At 58.8% G+C, this 24,295-nt stretch overlaps 2 protein-coding genes across 5 annotated transcripts in view; one reads left to right on the top strand and one right to left on the bottom strand.

Annotated features, from left to right (window-relative positions):
* Positions 1–5,636, top strand: part of TTC21A (tetratricopeptide repeat domain 21A) — a 35,038-nt gene extending 29,402 nt beyond the window's left edge. The window contains exons 20-29 of one of the 2 annotated variants that reach the window (XM_042956333.1): positions 555–743; positions 1,642–1,752; positions 2,459–2,540; positions 3,352–3,502; positions 3,752–3,913; positions 4,091–4,283; positions 4,373–4,597; positions 5,025–5,145; positions 5,262–5,329; positions 5,433–5,636. In XM_042956333.1, coding sequence (XP_042812267.1) covers positions 555–743; positions 1,642–1,752; positions 2,459–2,540; positions 3,352–3,502; positions 3,752–3,913; positions 4,091–4,283; positions 4,373–4,597; positions 5,025–5,145; positions 5,262–5,329; positions 5,433–5,510 — 1,380 coding nt within the window. In that variant the 3' untranslated portion in view covers positions 5,511–5,636. The remainder of the gene's footprint in view (positions 1–554; positions 744–1,641; positions 1,753–2,458; positions 2,541–3,351; positions 3,503–3,751; positions 3,914–4,090; positions 4,284–4,372; positions 4,598–5,024; positions 5,146–5,261; positions 5,330–5,432) is intronic. The other variant, XM_042956334.1, reaches the window with a different exon arrangement.
* Positions 5,637–8,713: 3,077 nt separating this feature from the next.
* CSRNP1 (cysteine and serine rich nuclear protein 1) lies at positions 8,714–21,331 on the bottom strand. Of its 3 annotated transcripts, none has more exons than XM_042956326.1 (5): positions 21,185–21,331; positions 14,606–14,856; positions 11,804–12,063; positions 10,973–11,287; positions 8,714–10,889 (listed from the first exon to the last, which is right to left on the bottom strand). In XM_042956326.1, the coding sequence occupies exons 2-5, from the start codon at positions 14,814–14,816 to the stop codon at positions 9,909–9,911; spliced, it is 1,767 nt and encodes a 588-aa protein (XP_042812260.1). In that variant the 5' UTR covers positions 14,817–14,856; positions 21,185–21,331; the 3' UTR covers positions 8,714–9,908. The 3 variants fall into 3 exon arrangements, with proteins under 3 accessions (XP_042812260.1, XP_042812259.1, XP_042812258.1); XM_042956325.1 differs by lacking the exon at positions 21,185–21,331 and adding an exon at positions 15,141–16,003; XM_042956324.1 differs by lacking the exon at positions 21,185–21,331 and adding an exon at positions 15,784–16,003.
* Between the last annotated feature and the right edge of the window lie 2,964 nt (positions 21,332–24,295).

The following is a 24,295-nucleotide window of genomic DNA, read 5'->3' as shown; positions in this document are numbered from 1 at the left end:
CACTCCCGTTTGGCCCTTAGAAAGCCGAGTGCTGATTTGTGCCCACTTCCCAAGACTTAACCCCGGCATCATCAATTCTTCTTGTCCCGATGCTCCCTGGTTACTCGATCATTTTATGTTGTGGATATTTGTGGAGGCTGCCCCAAGTTCCCAGCAGGGCAACGTTCAGAGCAAATGCATCCATCAAAACGCAGCCTGCCCTGCGTACCTACTGTGTGCTTCTTCTAGCCCGTAGGAGGGCCAGAGCAAATTAGACACGGTAAGTATCAAGGCGTGATGGAAACAGGTAAACAAGTACAGGCACAACAGAGTGTTTTGTTTGAGTGCCTTTGCTTCCGTTCCTGCCCCAGGGGCAGAGGCAGCTTGCCTCCTGAGTACTCAGCCAGGGGCCTTGCCTGCCCAGAGTGACCCAGATTTGCTCAAGGGCACTTGAGATGCCCTTTCTGATAATCTGCTGACCCAGAAACGAGAGTAGGGATTCTTTCTGTGAATTGGCCTGAGATCTGGCACATCAGGCCCCGGGATTCTGATCCCGAGTTTACTGGTTTCCCAAGGCCATGGACCTCCAGTCTCAGATCCTGAAGCATGTTGCACTGGAGCAACCAGAAATGATCCCCTCCCAGAAACAACTGGCAGCCTCCATCTGTGTCCAGTTTGGGGAGCACCACCTGGCAGAGAAGGAGTTTGCCAAGGCAGTACGGTTTTATAAGGATGCCCTCTTCTACTCGCCTGATGACAATAAGGTGGGGTCCTCAAAGCCAGAGGCTGCTCCTTCTCTTGGGCCCTGCTGCCTTGCGGAGTCCCCTGACTAGGGGCAGAGGCCGGGTCCTTCCCTGTGCCTCCCTGAGGAGCTGCAGGTCAAGGGGCCCGGGACCCCTGGTGTGGGGAGCCTGCTCTGGCTGACCCCAGGGCCCTCAGCCATCAGCCCTTGGACCAAGACTGGGAGGCCTCACTTCGGACAGCTCCTTGTGCGGGGTAGAGTGGGGAAGAGGCTCCCAAAAGTCATGTTAGTCTGGCATTTTCAGGTCCCCCTTGGAGGCGGGGGCACAGTGACAGCCGTGGCTGCCAGGGGTCTTTGGGCACGAAGCCAGACTAAGCTTCCAAGGAGGTTTAGAGTCGTGAGGGGGGCGTGGCCCAGATGAGGCAGTGGTGGCTGAGTCCACACTAGGAGAACCGATGAAGAGCTTAGTGACAGCCATTCATTCGCTCAACACGCACTCATTTAAGAGACGTATCATACGCGCCAGGCACGGTGCTAGGCCCGGGGGGCCACGGGGGGCAGGACAGGGTCCCTGCCCACAGACTGCCTCAGGCAGAGGGACAGATGAGCACATTTTTAGTTCCACTGCCTGCATGTGGGTCTGCACACTGCGGGAACTCAGAAGACGGGTGCCTGGCCCAGAGGCTACCACAGAGGGCTGCCCAGAGGGGCTAGGTCCAAGCCAAAGGAGGAGGACGAGTTGCCCAGGCCCCTAGTTTCAGAGGTTGGTTAGTAAAACACGTGGTATGACTGGGGGAGAAGGGGGAGCCGGGGACATATGTTGAAGGTGGAACTAATAAAAATGGATTAGGCGAGAGTGAGACACCAGCCCGAGTTTTCCCATCATGCTCCCTGGTTGATCACATCCGGCCTCGTCCCAGGTGTTGCTGGAGCTGGCCCGCCTCTACCTGCTGCAGGGCCACCTGGACTTGTGTGAGCAGCACTGTGCCGATCTCCTGCAGACGGAGAAGAGCCACGAGATGGCCTCAGTGGTATGGGGCCACAGGACCTCCCCCCCCCCCCGCCCTCCCCAGGGTCCCCGCCACCGCGCAAGGGCTGCTTCCTGGCCCCATAACTCCGATGCTTGGCTGACCCACCCCCAGGGGCCACCAGGCAGAGGGGACTGAGCACTGGGCCTGATGCCCTTCACGTGCATCAGGGGTGGGCCGGCAGCCGGGGCAACATCAGCCTCCCGGGCCAATCCAAGGGGAGGCGGGGAGGCTGATAGGCTCCAGGGGAAACCACACCCACAGTGGGTGAAGGCAAGGGTGGACGGGTTCCTGGATTTAAAGAAGAAATATGTGGGAAAAGGCCTCTCCAGTCTGACTTCTCTCCCTAACACCCAGACCACCGCCAGGGCCGCCCCACAGGAGTGGGGAGTCCTCATTCTGCCTCCACTGCCTGCAGCTGGCAGTTCTCGGACACGGGTGGAGGGTCCGGCTCTGCTGGCTGTCAAAGGGACCCACTGGTGTCTACCCCTGGGCTTACCTTCCCACCTGTGACCTCACCCCCGCACTCCTCCCACCCCAAGCAGGCCCTGTCTTCTGGGCTCCTCCTGTGGCCGCTCCTCCCAGGGCCCAGAGAGGCGACCTTGGACGTCCTTGTCCACCTTCTCTGCTTACCCCCACGCCCACCCGCCTCCCCACCACAGCCAGGCGAACTGTCAGGAGTCCCGGAGCATTGTGTGTTTTCTGACAGATGATGGCTGACCTGATGTTTCGAAAACAGAAACACGAAGCTGCCGTCAATCTCTACCACCAAGTCCTGGAGAAAGCACCAGGTAACGAACTGCCCACATCAAGACTGCCCACTGAGATGGCCTGCATCAGTTCCCACCAAGCAAGGGCTGCTCTCCCCCACAAGGGTGGGCCGCCTCCCCTCCTTCCTGACTGGGCAGAGGAAGCCCCTTCCTCTCTGATTGTTCCCAGAGAGACAGGAAACTGATAAAGCGCCGATGGAACGTGCTGGCCCTTCCCGAGTCCGAGGGGCCAGTTCCTGGTCTCAGGCAGGGCAGTGCTTGGCCCTGGACCCAGGACAGCCTGTCTGTCTCCAAATCACGGCCACTGGACTGGACATAGCCCCCTTCTGAGGTGACAGCCACCTGGAGGTGGCTGGAAACTCTCCCTGTTAGGTAGCTAAATTCCCGCCACACCTGAGGCTCAGACGACAGCCCCTGCGGGCCCACAGCCAACTCTGCCCCGAGGCCCAGCAGACTGCGGCCCTTAGGAGCGCGGGGTCCTGGAGCCAGACTGCCTACGTCTAACTCACGGTCTTCCACTTACCAGCTGTGTGACTTTTGGCCGAAAACTTGTGTGTCTCAGTGGAAAGGGAAAAATAGCTACCTCGGTGTGTGTAGGTAAAGCACTTAATGCTTAACGTACTGTGTAAGCTCTAGCTGCTACTTTTCAGTGTGATGATTATTCTTTGCTCAGCTTTGGAGACCAGGGGAGACATTGAAGCTGCTGGGAGGTCCCCGCTCAGCCCAAATAGGCAGTGTCTGCTGGGCCCCTCACTTCTCCATGCCAGGCCACAGCGCCCAATCGGACTTGGCCGTTGGTTTTCACAGCCTGGCATCTTCTCTCCTATTGTAGACAACTTTCTGGCATGGAATAAACTAATTGACCTGCTATGGAGAAGCGGCAGACTTGAGGATGCCCCTGTCTTCTTTGAATTGGTCAAGAGGATGTCCAGCCGTGCTCCTTTGGAGCCAGGTTTCAACTACTGCAGAGGCATCTACTGCTGGTGAGCTGGGGAGTGCGCGCGTCTTTGGGGCAGTTCCCTGCAGGGGGCCCTTCCTGGCAGGCAAGCTGGGCTTCCGCTCAGCACTGGGGAAGCAGAAATTCGACTGACTTGCGGGGCAGGCGTTTGGGAGACCAGCCACCCAGCCCCGCTCCGTGCAGACTCCGGGAGTGGCGCCCGTGTGTCCCTGCACTCCCCGGACCTCAGTTTCCCTCTCTGGTTCTTGGTATCTGTGTCTCACTTCCACTACAGGCGCATAGGGCAGCCCAACAAAGCACTGAAGTTCCTAAACAAGGCACGCAAGGACAGCACTTGGGGCCAGAGTGCCACCTACTACATGGTGCAGATCTGCCTGAACCCGGACAACGAGGTCGTGGGCGGAGAGGTTTTCAAGAACCTGGTGGCCCAGAGCAAGTAGGGGCCCGGCTGACCTTGGGGCTTGGTGGGGGGAGGGGAGGCGGGGTGCAGGGGCCGGGCCCCTGGGAAAAGCGGGGAGAGCCACGTGGCGGGGCAGAGACCACGCGAGGGCCCGTGGGCCGTGGGCCCGCAGGCGGCCTGCCAGCCTGCCACTCTCACGTCGGACGCCCGCAGCTCCACGGACAGGAAGGCCCTCGAGCAGCACGCCGTGCGCACCGCCGAGAAGCTGCTGCGCGATTTCTACCCGCGCTCGGACTGGGGCCAGACCCAGCTGCGGCTGCTGCAGAGCCTCTGCCTGCTGGCCACCAGGGACAAGGCCAACGTGGAGGCGGCGCTGGGCACCTTCATCGCGATGGCACAGGCCGAGGTGGGCCGGCTCGCTGGGTGGGCCGCGAGGGGCCGGGCCGGGCTCGGGGGGGCCCAGCGCGCCGACGCCCGCTTCCCACCCGTGTGCAGAAGGACAGCGTCCCCGCCCTGCTGGCCACGGCGCAGGCCCACGCGCTGCTGAAGCAGGTCCCCAAGGCGCGCACGCAGCTGAAGCGTCTGGCCAAGGCCCCGTGGACGCCGGACGAGGCCGAGGACCTGGAGAAGAGCTGGCTCCTACTGGCTGACGTTTACTGCCAGGGCGGCAAGTTCGACCTGGCCTCGGAGCTGCTGCGGCGCTGCGTGCAATACAACAAGGCAGGGGGGGCGCGCTGCCGTCGGGGAAGCGGGGACGCCCCGTCCAGGCGGCCGGGAGGGGCGCGCGGGGCGTGGGGGCAGAGGAGATGCAAGGGCCGGGGCGAGGCGAGAGGAGGCGCGCAGAGTCGGGGAGCCGGGAGAGGGGAATGCGGGATGGTGAAGAGAGATGGGAAGGGTTCATGAGGTCCAGGGGCCTGCAGGTCAGCGCAGAGCGCTGTGGAGAAAGGGGCCATGCAAGCATAGGGGTATCCTAGAAGGGGCGCACAGGTGACCCCTCCCCAGCAAAGGTGGGGGTGCTGCTGGAGTCGGTGAGAGGTGGGCGTTAATGCGGCTCCCCACCCTCCCTTGCCCCGCCCCCCGCCCCGTGTCCCCTCCCCCCACCGCTGGTTCCACCCTGTGCTGGGATCCGGTTTGGCTTTCCCTGCAGTCCTGCTTCAGGGCCTATGAGTACATGGGCTTCATCATGGAGAAGGAGCAGGCCTACAAAGACGCAGCCGCCAACTACGAGCTGGCCTGGAAGTACAGTCATCACGCCAGCCCCGCCGTGGGTAAGGCCACCAGCCAGGGCCCATGCGGGTGAGGAGGAAGCTGGGCGGGAGGACCACCACCCTGGCTCTTGGGTGGTCAAGGTGCCACCGTGTGTGTTTCCTCTGCCCCTGGACAGGCTTCAAACTCGCTTTCAACTACCTGAAGGATAAGAGATTTGTGGAGGCCATTGAAGTCTGTCACACGGTAAGCCACCATCAGCGGCTGGGAGGCACCAGGAGGAGGGGCGAGGGGGCTTGGTGACAGGCAGGGGCCTGATGCCGCACACCCTTTCTCCCTCTGTTCCCAGGTCCTCGGAGAGCATCCTAACTACCCCCAAATCAGAGAAGAAATTTTGGAAAAGGCCCAAGGGTCTCTGAGGCCCTAGCTGTGGTCAGTGGGAGCCAGGGCGGGGAGAAGCCATCAACCTACAGACATTTCACTTCTACAGAAGTAGGGGTCAGAAGTGGGTCAGTGGAGAGAAGATTCGAAAATGACGTATTCTTCCCGTGTCTGTATGGTGTGTGGTTTCTTTGGCTCGTGCCTCGTCTGATCTAAGGGGCATCCCAAAGCTTTGTGTTTTTCAGGCACAAGAAGCAGTTTTGCTCAGAGGAAAAAAGGGCATCAACCAAGCTAGCTTATGCCGGGCTCATTGGGCACCTTCTGTTGGGCTCCGTTTTTATTCCAGACTCTGTGAGGGAGCAAAGAGGTGATTTTTTTAAAAATCCCCACAGCGATTTTAATATGGTTATGTCAGTGCCTCCCCTCTCCCGTCTGGTCCCCAGAGCCCCCGAGCTCAAGAAGTGACTGCTCGCCCCTGTCCTGCCGCCCGCACACCCTTCCCGGCAGTGGCACAGATAGGAGAGCCGGCTCAGAAGGCCCCGTAGCTGAGGTTCTGTGTGAGGGATGCCATCGTCCTGCAGGTTCTGAGGCTCATTGGCTCACTCTGTCCATACATTCTGATTCCTCATCAAGTCCTTGGCTGGCCTCGGCTGGTCCTCTCTGGTTTGGGACAAACGTGATTCCCCATGCCTGGTACGGGGAAATACAGCTCAGGAAAAAATAGTTCTCACTTAAGATTTTGTAAAAGACACTGACCAACAAACTTAATCCTCCAGAAACCCGTTCGCCACCTCTGGGGACAAAAGCAGTGTCTCTAGTTAGATGACTTGTATTACTTATACCTGGCAAGAGGGTGACAGCGGTCACTTTTGGCTGGAGCTCCCAACACCTCTCTTCTGTGTTTCATGATGGCAAGAATGGGCCAGTCAGGCCTCAGGGGAAGGACCTCTGAACTGGAAGCCCGGAGCGTGATCTTCCCAAGACTTTCTACTCTTTGGGCCTCCGTGTTCCCCTCCGTGGCAGGAAATTAGACTAGATCTGTGTTCCCAAACCATGATACAAATCCCTGCCACTGATATACAGCAGATAGCTGAAGTTGAATAACTATGTGTTAAAACATCATTCCTCTATATTATATATTCTCTATTAGAGGAAAACACGATGAACTCGTGAACTCATGAGTGCTGTTACAATGGTTCTAACTTTTAAGCAGTGCTGTTACAATGGTTCTAACTTTTAAGCACATGGATACAATTGATGTAAAGTAAAATACGCACTTAGCGTGAGTGCGAGGACGCAGCTGTGGTACAGTTTTTATGAGTTGTCGTCCAGTGACTACAGCTTGGAAACTGAACCGGTAGGGGTCCCTTGTAGAACAGTTATCCTTCGTGACAGCGGGACCTTGTTTCTATAACATCCTGCTGATCGGGTGCACGGCCTCTTGGTCTGAGTCAATGACCTGGAACGCTTTCCCCAGGTTACTTAGCATCCTTCCTTTGGGAAACCAGTCCCTTTTCCTGGCATCTGCGTTACAATCCGGTTTCTTGGGGGTGGGTTGTTGAGAGACAGGTTTGCCCGTCTGGAGAATGATGCTGTCATGGATTGTACATTAATCACGTTTTTGTTGCTGTAAAACCTAAGTTGTCTTCATTTATCAAAAAAAAAAAAAAAGAAAGAAAGAAAGAAAGAAAGAAAAGAGAAAAGAAAAGAAAAGAAAGCCAGGAAGTGATCCTGTTGCCCTAGAGGGGAAGTGGGCAGGTCCAGTCCAGCCATGGGCCGTATCCATGGGGCAGGAACCTGTGGGGGTTCCAGCCAGGGACGGGGTGGGGCTGCAGGAACCTGCCACCTGGACCCCCAGGCTCGTCAGAGCAGGGCCTCAGAGCCCTTGGAGAGACCCAGATTTTGAAGCATCCATGCTGACACAATCTCTGCAAAAGGGCTCCCAGGGACCAGTGAGAGGGGAGACAGCATCGCTGACCGTATGGGGATACTCCACCCCGAGGAGCCTAAGTCCCGGCTGTCCCTGGCTACGCTGGTTACAGGAACAGGCTGCGCACCGCGGGCCAGGCTCCAAGCTCTGGGTCCTCTCACGGCCACTGACAATATGGCCACACGGTCACATCCATGCATGTCCAGAGGCAAGAGACAGATACCCAAAGAGTGACAGAACTGGCAAAAAAACAAAAAAGAGAGAGAGAGAGAGAGAGAGAGAGGATAAAACATAGAGGCAGCAATATGAAAACAGAATGGAAGTCACAAACATGCACACAAGGCTTGCACGCTCCTGGCACTCTCCTAAGTGCTGTGTATGCGTGAACTGAAAAAGCTTTTATGAGGCAAGTAGCGTTATTATGTGCACAGCACTGGGGGACAGCAAGACACTGCAGTCGTAGAAAGGAAGTGATTTGCATAGGTCACCTTGCTAGGTAGTAGCAGAGCTGGGATGTGAACCTGGCACTCAGGGTCCATGCTCTTACCCCGTAAGCCGCAGAGATGAAATAAAGGGGAGCCCAGCCCAGGCCGAAAGGCAGACGATTAGAGCGAGAAAAGGGAGACCCAAATCTGCTGTCCTTGTTTGGTCCTCCTCCCTCCCAGCACTCGGATAAGCCATTATTCCTAAGGGGGAGGTCGACCTTGCTCCTCCTCAGGCCCCACACTTGGGACTCCCCAGGGCAGGGCGAGGCCTGCTCCTCTGGCCTAGGCCGGGGACAGGTCAGACGGGTCCGGCTGGTGCAGGAGGAGGAGGTCCCAGGAGGTCCCGCAGCTTCCGGGGCTCAAGTCCCCGGGGACCCCAGCCGCTGGGCCCCACAGGAGGCCTCTACCAGCTACATCCCACTGTCTGCCCCTAAAGGGGGAGGGCGTGGGGGGGTGGTTACTTCACCCTCGGAGCCAGGCCCCAGCTCCACGTGACCGAGTGGGAAAAACCCCGGGCAGATAGCCCTGTCTTCTGAGACAGTCTTCAGTCTCAGAAGACTGCCCCGCTGCTCCCACCACCCAGGTGACCACTGGGGAGAGACGGGTTGACGCAAAGAGAAAACTGCTCGGCCTGCCCTGCCCGGCCAGCCTCCCACTTGGCCATGACTGGCCTGCGCGGAAGGAGGCCCACTATGTGGTGTCTCCACCCCTACCCCAGCAGAGGCTCGGCGTCCACGCTGCCCTGCAGGGCCCGCCTCCCCCTCCCTCCCCAGCACCTCCTGAGGGTAGACCCCCCCCCCCATCTCCAGGTCCCACAAACGCAAACCACGGGTGTTAAAAATAGAGCCTCTTTATTGGTACCTGTAAGCTCAGGTACAAGGTGTTCCCACAAGCACGCGGGCTGGTAAGGCCTCCTAGGCAAGAAGGCAGGCCCACAGCCTGGGCTTCTTGGCACAGACATGGAGAAAGATGAATAAATTATATAGCTCTAACACTCGGGGACGATATAGAAATTAGGATGCAAAACTTAACATCAGCAAACGAACGGCATAAAAGCCACAAGGGGCCGCCCCTCACCCCAGCCAGGTGGCCTCAGGGCATGGGCAGGCGGCCCAGGCTGGCATGCGGTGCCCAGAAAGCCCTGAGATAGTGGTCAGGGGCGTGCTACGGGCCCCGAGGCTAGCCCCTTGCCCTCGCTGGGGCTTCCTGCTTCCCTTCTACATTGATGGGCCCAGAATGAAGGCTGTGACCTTTGGGGAGGAGGAAGATATGGCAGAGGACAGGAAAAAGAGGAGGCCGTGTGGGGCAGGTTTTGGTCACGGTTGGTCAGCCCCACCCAGCCCCCTGCCTGGACGCTGTCCTCAGCCACCCGGGGCCAGGCAGCTGCCACAGCAGACCACAGGGCCCAAATCCACACCTGGTTTATACCAAAGCCCAGGAAGGGCAGGGATATAGGACTACAAGGCAAAAGGGACTCACGGGGGTCTGTGTCCCACCCCAACCCCAGCATTGCCCGCCAGCCAGAGGGGAGAGGCCTACACCTCCTAGTCTCCAAATAAATTATGGAAATAAATTATAGTCTTTACAGTCCAGAGAACGCAGCCACCCATGGGTCTGGGGCTCAGGATGGCAGGAGAAGCCGTAAGAAGTGGCTGACTGCTGCCCTGTCTTGCTGTCTTTGGGCTAAGGAACATCATACGAGACCGAAAAGGGGTCTGCGAAGCTCCAGGGAAGGCTTACGTCCTCCTGTTCCTGGCACGCACACCGTGGAAGTGGAAGGAGAGACTGTGTGGGCTTGGGGGGCGGGGGAGCAGGGTGGCGGAAAGGGAGGGCCCCCTCCCCGCCCTCTCTTCGGCACAGAAACTTACAAAAATAAATAAATCAATCCAGAGTGTTGCACAAAAATCAGGAGTGCCCGCACGGGCGAGCCAGCCAACGGGAGACCCTTACCTACAGGCCTCAGGGAGCCCCCAAATTACAACAAAGCAGCAACGGGGCTCTTGGGGCCGTGACAAGGTACCCCGGGGCCTTACACGGGCACAGGCTCCACCAGAGACGCCGGGGCGGTGTCCTCAAGCAACTGGCTGTCTATGAAGGGAGCCAGGGCCTCGGCGGCTGAGTCAGGCAAGCCCATGACGGACTCCAGGAAGCAAGAGCCGGCGTCCCCAGGCGGAGAGAAGGCAGGCAAGGGGAAGTAGGGTGCCTCGAGGTTGTCCAGGCTGTCGCACAGCGTCCGGGAGGTGTAGTGAGGCCCCAGACTGTAGTCTGGCAGGGCCTGGAGCAGCTCGAAGGAGTCGCAGGAAGACAAGCTGAGGTCCACGGAGTTGCTCTGGCCAGCGTCCGAGCTGGGCGGCACCGAGGTGCCCAGGAGGCTGCCTTCTCCCAACCCTTCAAGGCCACCGTTTAGGAAGAAGCTGGCATCCAGGTTGGCATTTTCATCCAGGATGCCTGACGTGAGGCTGGAGCTGGAATAGCTGTGGGTCCAGCTGGCTGGGCCACCGGGGTCACCAGTCCCAAAGATGTCAGCTGGGTGGAAGCAGCTGAGGTTGTCGAGGGTCCCCACTCCCCCTTCCTCCTCCTCCTCCTCCTCTCCTCCCAGGTCCGAGTCACTGAAACTCAGGACCCGGGCCAGGCTGTCATCATCCATGTCAGGCTGGAAGCCGGGGCCGGGCAGGGCTGGGCGGGGGGGGCCGCTGGGGGCCTCGCTCGAGCCTGAAGCTGTGGAGGAGTCGGTCATGTCACTGCTACAGCTGTCGTCTCCCAGCTCGCTGCTCGCGGGGGGCTTGGCCGGCGGGAAAGTGGGAGCCAGCGCCTGCTCACCGGGGCTGGCTGGGCCGCCCTGAGCAGGAGCCTCCAGCTCCCCCAGGCTCTCAGCCCCCTGCTCCAGCTGCAGGCGGGTGAGCGTGTGGATGAAATGGGTCTGCACCCGTGCCTGATTAAATTCCACGCGGCCCTTGGGGTTCGCACAGCCCTCCCGGCAGCAGCCGCAGGGGAACGCGGTGTGGTCCATCTGCAGAGAGAGCAGAGCGTGAGACAGGGTCCCGCCGAGCCCAGACAAGCCCCTGCGCTCGGGCCTCCCTCCCCGGCCCACACCTGGCACTTGATGCCCGCCAGGCTGCAGCTGCAGGTCTCGGGGTCACAGACCCGGTCACAGCGACAGCCACAGTCCTCGCGGGACTGGCGCACGGCCTGCAGCTCCCGCTTCTCCTCGCGATCGATCCTCCGCACTCCGGCAGCCCGCAGCAGAGCCCGCCGGCGCCGGGCCGGATAGGGCTGTAGGAAGGTCATTTCCTCCAACCGGCCACCGGCCACGGCCACAGCCAAGTCCTCCTCCACGGAGGCATCATCGATCGCGTCCACTGTGAGTGGCAGGCCGGCCTCCGTCTCGGGTACGCCAGCCTCCGTGAGCTGTATCCAATGGGAGAGAGGAGGGATGTGAGGGACAGACGGGGGTCTCTGCCCCCACCCACGGCCATCGGTCACCCGACAAGCGCTCTGGGTCGGGCACCATAGATACCACAGTGAGCTGGGAGGCCAAGAACACTGCCTCCGGGGCATTTGCAGAGATTTCCCGTTCCTGTCATTCCCCAGTCCATGGACAAACCCACCCAACCATCAACCGGCCAGGCCAGACACAATGACCCCCAGGGTCACATCGACTCCAGATTCCCGCCCTCCCTGCAATGCTCCTGGCGCCCCCCACCCCCAGACAGCTCCCGGCGCCGTGCCCCCAACCCCTGCAGCAAACAGGCCCTCCCACACCCCACTCTGCAGATCATGCAGGCGACAGGCCCTGGCCGAGCAACACTGGCCCCAGGGGCCTCTTTCCCCAAATATATAATGAGCACCCGGGCTCCCACCCCGGAGGCCCCGCCCCCTCACGGCCAGGACTTGAGAAGCTGGCCCAGGCGCGGGTCTCCCTACCTTCCATCGCAGGGCTTCCAGCTTCTCCTCCTTCAAGCGCAGGCGCAGTTTCTCCCGCCGAGCCCGGGCTTGCTCCTGTGCAAACTCGGCCAAGGAGAAGCGGCGGCAGGCGCTGTGGCGGGGGGCCATACCCAGAGTGCAGCCACCGCGGCTGGGCACGCTGGTGAAGCCCTGACACCGAGGAAAGTAGAAGACGGTGATGCCATCGAAGGCAACGCGGCCTGGGCGCTTCCGGGGCGCCCTCTTCAGGATGGACAGCGCTGGAAAGGCAGGGAGGGAAGGGGCAGGGCATTAGTTCTCCGTGAGGGACGGCTTAACCTCCAGGAAGATGGCGAGCTGCCTCTCCTCACACTCCCCCTCCGATCTCCTAGCCCAAAGAAAGCAATGGATCCGAACGGATCTGGAGAAATGGAGCCAGCCCGGCTGGGATGAGAGCTGGTACATTTGAACGCCACTCCTAGGTCACCATGGGCTTACTGTTATTTACCAGTCCAAATGAGAGCATTTGGTGACATTAAGCATCTTTCCCATCTTTATTAGCCATTTATAGGTTCCTTATGCAGCTTTCTGTAGTTTTGTATTGATTTGCAGGAGCTCTTTATATATGACATTAGAGACAGTAATCATCTAGCCTATCTGTGCAAATATTTTAGCCTTTTAATATTTATTTATTTATTTTAAAGAAAATGTTTATTCATTTTGAGAGACGGAGGGAAACAGAGCATGAGAGGGGGAGGGGCACAGAGAGAGAGAGAGAGAGAGGGCGACACAATCCGAAGCAAGCTCCAGGCTCTGAGCTATCAGCACAGAGCCAGACTCCGGGAATCACGACCTGAGCTGAAGTGGGATGCTTGACCGACTGAGCCACTCTCATGCCCCTTTAGTCTTTTATTTTTGTCCAAGGCATTTTATAAAATAACTTCTAAGGCTACATAATTAAAAATATATTGATCTTTTCCTTTATAGCTTCTGCATTTTGGAGCACACTTAGAAAGGCTATTATTTGGGATTACCTTTCTAAATTATGGATTGTATACTGGGTAGTAAGCTACGTATTTGGTATCTTCTGTACACATATTGGTATACCGTTCCTTTTTATTAGGCTGAACCATAGGCAGAACCATAAAGCAGTTGAATACTGGCAATTTCATGTATTTCCACGCAATATATTATTTTGTCTGTCTCAATCCAATATATAGAATTCTCGTCCTCTCTGCTAACTGGCGAGTACTTACTGAACAATGCTAACTACCAGTGGTGACAGCGTCCCCATCTCTTTCTTTAGTTGGACTGCTTCTAATATTTCCTCGTTAATCAGAATGCCAGCTTTTTGGGTTGAGACACATATTTTTTAATCATGTAAGGTAGCATCCATTTATTGCTACTTTATCAAGGGTCTTATCCAGAAGGAACATGACATTTTTATCAAATGTCCTTCAACATCTACAGTGGCTCCTATATTTTATAGTAAACTATAAAAGTATAAAACCGGATTTTATAGTATTTTATATTTTATGATATTTATAATATTAAGCCATTCTTGTATTTCCAATAAACCTACAGGAGTTTAGTCAACATACTGTTAGATTCTATGTGCTACAAATCATACTCTTTTTCTAGTATAATATAAAGATGTACAACAAGTACATAAACAAAGACACCATATCTGAGGTATTAAAATGTCATGGCAGGAATGTCATAATTAGGAAAACTATGTCTAGGGCTGCCTGGGTGGCTCAGTGGGTTGAGTGTCTGACTCTTGATTTCAGCTCAGATCATGATCTCATGGTCATGAGATCGAGCTCCGCGTCGGGCTCCTCGCGGAACGCGGAGCCTGCTTCAGGTTCTCTCTTTCCCCCTCTGTCCCTCTCCCCTGCTCTCTCTCTCTCTAAAAAAATAAATAAAATGAGGGGCAGCTGGGTGGCTCAGTCGGTTAAGCGTCCGACTTCAGCTCAGGTCATGATCTCACACCCTGTGAGTTCAAGCCCCGAGTCGGGCTCTGTGCTGACAGAGCCTGGAGCCTGTTTCAGATTCTGTGTCTCCCTCTCTCCCTGCCCCTCCCCTGCTCATGCTCTGCCTCTCTCTGTCTCAAAAATAAATAAAAACATGTAAAAATGTTAAAAAAAAAAATAATAAAATAAATAAATAAATAAATAAAATGAAAAAATATATACAAAACAAAAAGAAATTAAAAAAGAAAGAAAAATATGTCTAAAAAGGCTCCTTAGGGTTGGGGGCAATAATAATGGAAAACAAGGTTGAGGAATACTGCTTTAGGGCTTTGTCAGTTCGAAATCAAAATTCTGCCAGCTTGAAAAATAACTGGGGGAAAGAAACCTTTCCACTATGTTCAGGCAAAGCCAAACAGCATTCTGACAGGAGAGGGACCGGCCTGACAGGCCCCGCAGTGCAGAAGTGTGGGGCGTGGGACTCCGGTGGTTCCGTAGGTAGGACAGGGTGTGCAAGCTGGAGAAACGAAACTGGAACAGAAGGGAGGAGCTGCAGCCGGAGGGCCCGAGGGCCACAGTGAGGAGCTCCGTCCTGCCCGGCAGGACTTCTAAGCAGGGAGTCCCAAGGTCAAAGGTGAATCTAGCCGGGCCCCGGTGCCTCTGGACAGAGGGCATTCCTGAGTAACCACTGTATTACGGGAAGTGGACAAGGTGGGGAGCCAAAGCCACGGGGACATGACCTCCAGGGGCCAGAATGGCTCTGTCGGGGGACAAGGCGGGCCTCCCAATTTCATCTTCAGGAAGGATGAAGGGGTGTGGTGGTTCCCGGGAGGGGGGGCGGGGGGAGACTCACGGGTGAAACTCCGGGGGCCACAGAAGTCACGGTCAGGCAGGGGTATCTGATCCCAGGGGCTCTCCTCATCTGAGTCCCAGGCCAGGGAGACGGAAGAGCTCGGGGAGCAGGAGCCAGAACGGCGGCCCGAGGACAAGGAGGAGGAAAAGGAGCAGAGCGAGGAGGAGTCCTCATCCAGCTGGTCAAACTTCCTCTTTAGCGGCCCAGTCATGGTGGCACTGGGGGTACTCTGGGCTTCGGGCACGGATGGCCTGGAACGGAAAGGAGAGTGCTCTCAGCGGCAGGCCTGAGGGCAGGCGGTGGGGCGCCCGGCCACGATCCCCGCTCCCCTTGCCCTGCGAGGTGTCCCGGGCCGCCCCCTCCTCGACTCCGTGTGCAGGGGGCCCGGGGGCCCGGCTCCAGGAGGCTTCCTTCCACCAGCGCAGGCGCTGAGGGCCAAGGCCTCCTCCTGGCGCTTGCAGACTCCCACCGCCGCTGCCCAAACGCCTTCCCGGGACACCACCAGGCACCTTCCCCGCTACCTCCCACGACCCACCTACACACATGCATACACCAGACCGACAGATGGACCGGCGGACCTCAGCCCGGCCTCGCTCATTCCCCGACAGGAATCCTGGGGGCTGACTCACTGGCTGGCTGATTCACACGGCTCGCATCTGTGTGCCTTTGTGTGTGTGAGGCCGTCTGCCACAGCCCGCACAGCCCTGTATGGTGGCTTTGCTTCCTCCTCCTCCTCCTCCTCCTCCACCGGCTGCCCCTGCACACCCACCGACACACCACCCTGCACACACACACACAGACTCCCTCTCCCTCTCCCTCTCCGGGGCCAGGTTGACCAGGGCGCTCCGGGAAACAGGCTGGCTTTGACACTGGCCCCGATTCCCAGACACAGGACTTTCCAGAGCCCCTCCTCTCCTGTGACAGAGCCGCTCAGACTTTCCCTCAGAAACCCCCGCCCCACCGAAGTCCCCTGTCTCCAGGCCTGGCCGTGCTTCGTGTTTCTCTAACAACTCCTGTTTTGCTTTTAAAAACCCATCTACATGGTGTCTCTCCTCCAATATCTAACCCCGTTTGTTTGGCTTAACTTCCTGTGGAGATTGTTTGTTTCCCCTTGAAACAAACAAACAAACAAACCAACCCACCAACCAACCACACACACAACTCTTAGTGAAACTGACCGGTCAAGATGTTCCACTCTCTCCTGTTTGTAGCTTGGTGACATGGGCCACGTCAGGACACAGAGCTTACTGTGTCTTCCCCTTTGGAGGGTCTCAACCACAGAGCCTCCCACAGCCTGGCTGGCCTCGGGTAAGGGGACTGGACTGGGGGCTCCTTCCCCTAAATGCCTCGGCCACCCTTGGCAGTCCCCAAAGGACTCAGTCCTGAGGGCTGGGCCACCTTGTACCTTGTCTGTGTCCTACAGTGCTCAGGCCTGGGCCCCAGGAGGTCACCAGGAGGAAGGGGAAACGATGCAGAGGCCCCAGTGCTGGGGAGCCCCTCCCCCACTGCCATCACAGGAAATGAGAACAGGAAAAACCAACCAGAAGGCTGCCGATCTCCCCTACTCAGGTGTCCTTTCGAAAGGCCCCTGTCCCCTTTTGCCGAGCCTACCACAAAGTGTCTGGATCCCAGACCTAGGGGGTCCGCGGTCGGCGGACTTGCCGGATAAAATTCGTCCCCGGGGCAGCCTCTCCCCGCAGGCATGAGACAAGCAAGAGAAACCCCCCTCCTTGCTAACCTTTCGTTCACACTGGGCCAGGGGAAGAGAACGCACAGGTGCTTCCGGGGGCTTCTCAGCGGGGAGTTTCTCAGGCTGGGCGCCCCCCCCACCCCACCCCCTGCAAAACCACAAACAAAAACAACGCAGCTCCCAGCTGACCTGCAGGCTCTCCCAGGAGATGGGGAAACTCATGACCCGGAGCCAGGCACACACATACATACACGTGCAGCCCCCAGACACACACAGAAACACACACAGACAGAGCATACCCACACAGCCTGCCCCTACCGGCCCCGCTGGGAGACCCCATCCTTTCCCAAACCCCAGATGCTGTCCGCAGGGTGCCGAATGCCTAATCACATGCCCAAGCCCCAGGCCCACCCCCCGCCAAAACCAAATGCCCGCTTTTTATCTGTGCCTGGCCGTCCCTTAGAAACATAGAATTCCATAGGCCCCAAATCGAACCCCTTGTCTCTGTTCCCCACCCCCCATGCCATCTGTTCCTCTTCCTGTGTTCCCTATCTTAGTAACGGCACTGCCACCCACCCAGTTACTCAAGCCAGAAACCTGCAGCCATCCTCACTCCACTCCTTCCTCCCGCTCCCTCCGGCCACATCCAGGCGCCCAGCCCTCCAAGCGCACACTAGCTCACTTCGCGCACGCAAGGCTAGGCACAGACATGGCGCTGGGGGGGCCATCGGCACAGTGTTAAGAACCTTGGCTCCAGAACCAGACTGCCTGCATTTGAACCCTGGCTTGGCTATTACTTGATCGCGTGACCCCAGTCAAGGTCCTCAGGCTCTCCGTTTCTCCGGTTCTTGGCCTTCAAACCTCCTAGGGTTGGGAGGTTTACGTGAATCCGTGCATGCCAAGTTCTTAGACCGGCAGTAAGTGCTTAGTGAATATGTCATTCCGAACTGTGAGAAAAACGAGCTCCTCGATACACACATGTGAATCTCAATGATGTCATGTGGAATGAAAGGAGCCAGACACAAGAATACACGGGAATGAAGTTCAAGGAAAGGCAAACCCAATCAGTGATGGTACAAGTCAGAATGTGGGGGGGGGGGGGGGGGGGGGGGGGGGGCGAGGGATAGCAGAAATCTCACCGGGGGGAGGGGGGTGGCATCCTCTCGAAACATTCTGTGCTGACCTAGCTGGGGGTCCCATGAATGTCTAAAACTAAAAATTCACCTGACTGTACACGTGGGATTCATAGGCTTTATGCATTTTATGTATGTCTCCTTCACCTTTAAAAGTTTATTACCCTTATGCCTCTGTCCCCACTGCTACTGCCCAATGTCCCCTGCCTCTGCTCCTGTCACCCCCCTGCAGCCAGAGTGGTCTTCCTAAACCACATGGCTCCCTGCCACCCCCATGCTGAGGAAAGCTGGCCCTTAGGATCAAGCCTAGAATTCCACGAGAGGCTGAGGCAGGCTTGGCTCCTGCTTCCCCACCCTCCCCTCACTATATTCCAGCTGAACTTGCAGTTTCCCTAATTGCCATGACCTGCCCGCCTCCTGGCCTTTGCACAAGCTGGAACCCAGCCTCGCTCTCCTTTAATAGTCATTTCCAAGAGGGCCTCCCTGAAACCTCCACCCCTCACTCCTGACTATATGCCTCTCTGGGCTCCCACGGGCCCTGGGATTCCCCTATTCGGGCCCTTCTCTCACGGTCTCGCCACGGTCTCACCGCCCCTCCCTCACACCAGGCTGACGGCCTCTCTGCCTGGCCATTACTGTGCCCATGCCTAGAACAGCCTGGCATAGAGAAGGCACCTCTAGCAGAGGTGGACCTCTGAGGGGTGACTGCTCAGAGTGATCTCCTGGTCCTGTCACAGTCAGTCGGGGCGGGGAGGGGGGCGGGGGGTGCCATGCCCACTCCCCAGCCTGCACCAGAGGGTTTGAGCCACAGAAGGGAGTGGTTCTGGGAGTTAAAAAGCATTGGCTGCAGACAGGTGCCAAACAGGCATCTCAGGAGGCTCCCTGTTCTCCAGAAGTAAACAAATAGATATCAAGGAAGCAGGTTTAAGCCTGACACCCTGGTTCTGCCTCAGGCTTGTCTACAGAATGGGAACTCAAGGTGAGGAGGTTAGAGGCTCCAAGGCTGCGGACGGGGAAACAGGGACACAGATAAGCTCCCGTCACACTGTCCATTCTAGGGGTGACCCTCCCCCCCCAGGATCTGCACACCCGCAAAGTCCCTGACGCTCCCCTGGGGTGGAGGGAGAGGGGACAGCCCTTGGATCTCAGTGCCTCCCTGTCCCACCTGGGAATCCAGAGGCAGGAGATGAGACAAGAAGACAGCCAGAGACAAGGACAGGCCAAGTCAGAGAAAGGAATGAAAGATAGTGAAAGAGTCCAAGAAAAGTGTCAGACAGTGAGTCAGAGGAGGGGGGAGGGGCCCTCAGCAGCTACCCAGGAATCAAGATCCCAACCATGGCACTGTTCCCAGGGTGAACACAGCCCCCATCCTAGGGTCCCGGGGGAAGGAGAAGCGATTCCCAGGAGCTGGCTCAGACAGAAACACCACACCCCCAGGAGCCCCAGAGGCAGGCTCTGAATCAAAGACAGCCAGGCTTCTTCCGGGATCTGCCTGGGCCCTGAGAATCAGGCCACCCTCCTGTCACCACACACAGGAGTTGACAGCTCAGGACGAAGGGGTGACACTTCCCCACTCTACTACCCACAACTATCTACACATTCAGGCCACACTATGTGAACCCAGGGAAGGCCGCCTCAGCCTGGGCAGCAGGCAAACAAAGGCTCGTTGGGGGTCAGGGGGATATCTCAGGGCCTCTGGGAAGTCTCATCAACTTCTCTGTGCCACTCGTTAGTCCCAGTGCCCCAACCCCCGACCACAGCTGGTACTGGGGAGAGGGCACCTTGGGCTGGTCCTATCCTCCTCTGGGAATCTGAAGAATTATGTCCTTTAACCTCAGAGCCCCAGGCCTTGGTCAGGCCAGTACCCCCAACACCTGGGGGCACACGACCCCAGACTCTCAGGAGCTACTTCCTGGGACAAGGGGAGGGCACCCCTGAGTCCCTCTGGCCCTCACTGGGATTGGCTAGGAAAACAACCTGGGCAGCACAAAGAGGGCAGAAGGGAAGCCTTAGCACACCCCTCCCCCCCCATCCCTCTGAAAGTGATCCGGGCGGGGGGGGGGGGGGGGGGCACGGTTCCTCAGCCTTGGCCTCCAGAGCCTGGCACTGGGTAGGTGCCAAATGTTTGCTGGCTACAGAAGGCAACTGCTCCTGCAGAAGGGAAATTGTACCTGACACCTGAGCAGGGCCTCCTTCGTTCTCATTCATTCGTTCATTCATTCATTCAACAAACATTTATTGAGCTCCTATAAGATGCCAGGTGCAGTGTCAGGCACTCGGGCACACAGGGACAGCAAGACCTACACTGGCTGCACTCTCCCAGCTTTTGAATTCAGTGGCAAGGACTGTGTAGTTACAAAACGGTGGTGAGCGCTGGGAACGCAGGTCTGAGGCGATGTGGGGCAGGAGGGGCAAAGCTGAGGGTAAAAACAGTCTCTGGGAGGAAAGGAAGTAGAAAGAGCTCCAGAGGGGGGCACAGCCGAGGGGGGGGGGGAGGGGCATCCTGCGACAGGTTTCTGGAGCCGCGGCTGCCGGGACAGGCTTTAGCCCCAGGGCACTGGAAGCCTCAGCAGGGTTTAAGGAGGGAGTTGACAATATACCAGATTTGCATTTTAAAAAGATGGCTCAGTCGCCGACTGGAGGGGGTGTGACCTGCTGGGCCGGTGCCAGGGCTAGGTGAGAGATGACAGGACAGGGAGGGCACAGGAGAAAGGGGAATAGACTCGGTAACCTCTGGATGTGGAGGTGGAAGAGGGCAGTGATGTCAAGGATGGGGGGCCAGCGGCGGAGGCCCCATCCAGAGGGCTGTGAGCCATCGGCGTGGAGGTGTGGGGTGGGCCGTGGGCCGCGGAGCTGGGGAGGGTCCCTCCGGTGTCAGGAGTGGGGGCTACGAGTGTGATTGTGCCAGGGAGCGGGAGTGCCTAAGCGTGTGCCGGCTGCTGTGGCGAGGGCATCCAAAGGTGCGTGCCTGCGGAGGGGCCCCCGGGGCGGGGAAACTGAGGACCTGGGGGAAGTACGTGCAGGGGAGCCGAGAAGTGCGTGGGAGAGAGCCTACGTGTGCCCGCGGGTGTCCGGCGGGGCTGCGCCCGTGACTCACAGCGGTGGCCTCCGCGTGTGACGGTGACTGACAAACAGGTGAGCGCACGACACAATCCCTCCTCCCTCCCTCCCTCCGCCCTCCCACCCTCCGGGGTCCGTGACTCACAGAGCCTCACTCCTTCTGGCTCTTCCCTCCACTCCCTCCCTGACCCCTGCTGGCCGGGGGCGCCGGGCACGGCACGCGCCGCAGCCCTGGCGCCCGCCCCCGGGGGGAGCCCGAGGAGGAAGGCGACAAATGTCACCTGCTCCGGCCACGCGAGGAACTTCTGAAAAGTTCTCAGGCAACTGGGTCAAAAGGAAACTCTCCCGTGGACGCGCGCACCCCGTCACCCAGCCGCCCGCGCCAACCTGGGCTCGGCCGTCACCCGCACTGAGCTCGGGGCGCCGCGACTTCTCGGGGTACCCTCGGTGGCGCGGGGGAGGGGAGCGGAAAACCTGCCACTCTCGCCTCCCCGCCTCCTCGCCCCGGACGCCGGCCGGGCGCGCAGTCAGGGGCCGGGCCGGGCCGTCCCCCCGCCCCGGTGCCCGCTCGGGGAGGCGGGGGGACAAGTGGCAGGGACCGGAGGGGCGCAGCCCCCCCCCCCCCCACCCGCCCCGCGCGGGACGCCCCCTCCCCGACGTCCCGGACAGCCGGGCCCGCAGCTGCTCGGTGCTCACCTGCGATCCGGACGCTCGCCAAGGGCACCGATGCGACCCGCGTCCCGGCCGGGGACGCCCCCGGTGCCGCGACCCCGTGCGCGCTCCGCCGAGCCGCAGTCGGCCCGGCCGCCCCTCTCTCTGAGCGTCCGGCGGCGGCGGCGGCGGCGGGAGACTGGCTGCGCCCGGCCCCGCCCGCCGCTCCGCCCTCCTCGTCAGTGGAAAACTCCGGGGCTCGCAGCGCTGACGCACGCCCGGCCTCCCGCCAGGCCGCCCGGCAGCCCCGCCCCGGAGGCGCCGCCCCCCCCCCCCCCCCCCGCCCGGAGCCCGGCGCGGCGGCCGCGGGGCCTCCCTGCGGACTCTGACCCCGCGCGGCCGCCGCGACCGCCCCGCGCCCTCGGCCCTCCGCCGCCCTCGCCCGTCCCCCTCCCGCGGTTTCCCGAGGTCGCCGACGCGCCCGGCCGGCGGAGCCGGGTCGCGAGGATCCCCACCTCGCCACGCGGCCCCCGTTCGCGGATGGGTAGACTGAGGCCCGGAGCGGCGCGGAGCGTCCGGGAGGCCGCCCGGCCACGGCGGCGGAGCCGAGGCCTCCTTCCAGGCCTTGACCCCAACCCTGCCTGAGCCAGTTGCTATCGTCCAATCTAAACGTCCTTCCTCTGCCCCCTCCTTACCATCCCCCCCCCCCCCCCCCCCCCAAGATGCGCCGGAAAAGTAAACTGTGACTGGAGACCAACCTGGGCCGGGAGGGGGAGGGGGAGGGGAGGAGGTAATCGGTGGGCGTGACCTTCACCTCGGCCCCGGGGCCAGAGACCCTGCAGAAGTACTGACCCGGGGCGGGGGTCCTGGATACAACTTCCCTCGCCCCCCACCCCGCGCCCCGCAATCCCATCCCTCCCTAAAAAAAAAAAAAAAAAAGAAGAAGGATTTCTTCTGAGCCAGACCCTAGCCACTTAACATGGCCCACTGCCTTCTCTGCTCCCGCCAAGGCCTTCCCTGACTAGGGGCCAACTCTCCCTGTATCACTGCACAGGGAAAAGTGTGTGCATGCCCCCGCAGCGAGTCCTGGCCGGGAGACCATCCTCTACCCTTCGTCCCAACCTCAGATCAAACCTTACCCACCACCCGTGTCCCTTGAGCGTTTCTACCTTCACACCTTTGCTACAGGGCGTTCCTCCCGCCTGGAATGCCTTTCTGCCTTCTCGCCGCCGCTCACCAGAATCTCATCGCCTTTAAGGTCTCGGCTTGCACTGCCTCCTCCAGGGAGCCTTCGTGGGAGCTTGACCCTCCCCCTTTCCAGTCCCGCTCCCGCTGCATTCTGGGTTTTTCTCCGACTGTCCTAGATGAATGCTGTCTCTGACTAGCCCAACCCTCGGGATTCCTTTCTACCTTCCTCCAGGTGGGGGGTGGGGGTGACCTCTCCTGCCTGGACGGCTCTGGGGTGGAGATGATGGCGGAGGTCCTTCTTGAGCCACAGGTGCTTATGGAGAGCGGGCGAGAAGGGGTCTACCTGCCCTGTACCTTTCCGGGGAAGAAAAATGGGAGGAAAGCAGGTTGAAGGAAGCTTCCTACAGCCCTCGTCCTTCCTGCATGCATTGAGTGTGCGCCTGTGTGCGCTAGGTATCTGGACCGCTGGTACCAAGCTTCCGGTGGCTTCCCAGTGTCCTCAAGACGAAGTCGCAACTCTGTGGGGCCTACAAAGGCCAGATAACCCGGCCTGTGCCCACCTTCGCAGCCTGGCCTCTGTCTCTTCGTGGTCCCACCCCCCACTCCCTTCCCTGCTCCTCCATTTGGGCATCTCTAATCTGTGTACGTGGCCTTTTACACCTTCTACACCTAATATTGGTACGGATGCGTGTCGTTTTAATTCACACGGGAGGTATTCTGTCCTAAGTCTCGTCAAGTTTCTCCCAGCCTTATCCCTGCGCTCCCGCCCACACTCTCGATGATCACTCCAGCCCAGGTTGTCAGTGATCAGCTTTTGGTCTGTGTCCTGATTCAGACTTCCAAGGATGCTCCTCTCCAGCCTGCCCTTACCTTGCACTCAGTTGTGTTTTACTTGTGGGTTTCCTTGTGTTTTCTAGGAGTCGCGGGAGGGCGGGGGCTGTGTCTCGCTCTCCTCGGTGCTCGGTAAGAACCAGCTGAATAAGTTTACCTAGTAAACGGGCACTTGGCGCTCTAGGGGAGTGCTGGGCTGGAAGTGGACACAGAAGGGTCATCGGCATACACAGCGGTGTAAGGAAGCCATGGGTGTGGCTGAGACAGCTCAGGAGGGAGTTTAAAGGCTACAGAGCTGGGTGTCAGTTGTTAGAGGTGACTCAGCCCTTAGGGTATGATGGCAGGTGGCCACCCACCCACCACCACCCCCTCAGACAGTCAGCCCTGTCCTCCCTGTGGCTGCTGCTTGCAGACCTTTTTGGTTCCAAAGAATCCTTTTTTCCATTGCCGCCTCCTTCCTGCCTCTAATCCCTTCCCTTGGTCAGGTCCCCAGGAGAAAAGGGGGTTTCTATGATGACCTACAGTGGAGTGGGGTTCTAGTTCTCTCTCTCTCTCTCTCTCTCTCTCTCTCTCCCTCTCTCTCTTAACTTCAGTCTTGCAACTTGTAAAATGGAGGCATTGGACCAGAGAACTGCACCAGCTTCAACATTCCTTGAGTTAATTTTCTAGAAGACGCTGCCTGCTGATCAACTGGGCAGGATTGAACACTGGAGTTAATAGGGGGTCTCTCAGGCTGCCCAGGTTGGCATCCTGCTGGGCTGTGTATTGGGGAAACCAGATGAGACAGAGGCCAGGGCAGGGAGTTGGCAAGGGCTGGAGTGGGGACTTAGAGCAGGGGACCCAGTGGGTAATGGGGCTTGGGGGGGAGGGGGGGGGGCAGGAAAGGAAGAGAATAAGAGAAAATATAGGAACACAAAAATAATCCAATAAGTGATGTGTTTTCTCCAGCAAAGTGTCTCCCTGTCCTGGGATGGGCTCTCCAGATGTTCCCCAGATGTTGTTGGTGATGGGAAACATCTCCCTCTGGGATCCCAACTAAGCTCTTCCTGTTCACGGGGAAGTGCAGGGTCTGTTCCAAGGCAAGGAGGGTGGGGTCTGGAGCAAATCGTCTGTGACTGTGGCACATACATAGGCAGA

The sequence above is a fragment of the Panthera tigris genome, chromosome C2, assembly GCF_018350195.1.
Source record: "Panthera tigris isolate Pti1 chromosome C2, P.tigris_Pti1_mat1.1, whole genome shotgun sequence".
Taxonomy (NCBI): domain Eukaryota; kingdom Metazoa; phylum Chordata; class Mammalia; order Carnivora; family Felidae; genus Panthera; species Panthera tigris.
The sequence above is the reverse complement of the archived record's forward strand: the minus strand, read 5'-3'. Positions and strand labels throughout refer to the sequence as shown.

Bases quoted from the DNA above. Each gene is read 5' to 3' on its own strand.
- CSRNP1 (XM_042956324.1), bottom strand. From the start codon at position 15,827: ATGTCACCAAGCTACAAACAGGAGAGAGTGGAACATCTTGACCG. The intron at 14,857-15,783 runs GTCAGTTTCACT...TTTCCGTTCCAG, and splicing joins AGAGTGGAACATCTTGACCG to GCCATCCGTGCCCGAAGCCC. The intron at 11,288-11,803 runs GTAGGGAGACCC...CATTGGATACAG, and splicing joins TGGAAGCCCTGCGATGGAAG to CTCACGGAGGCTGGCGTACC.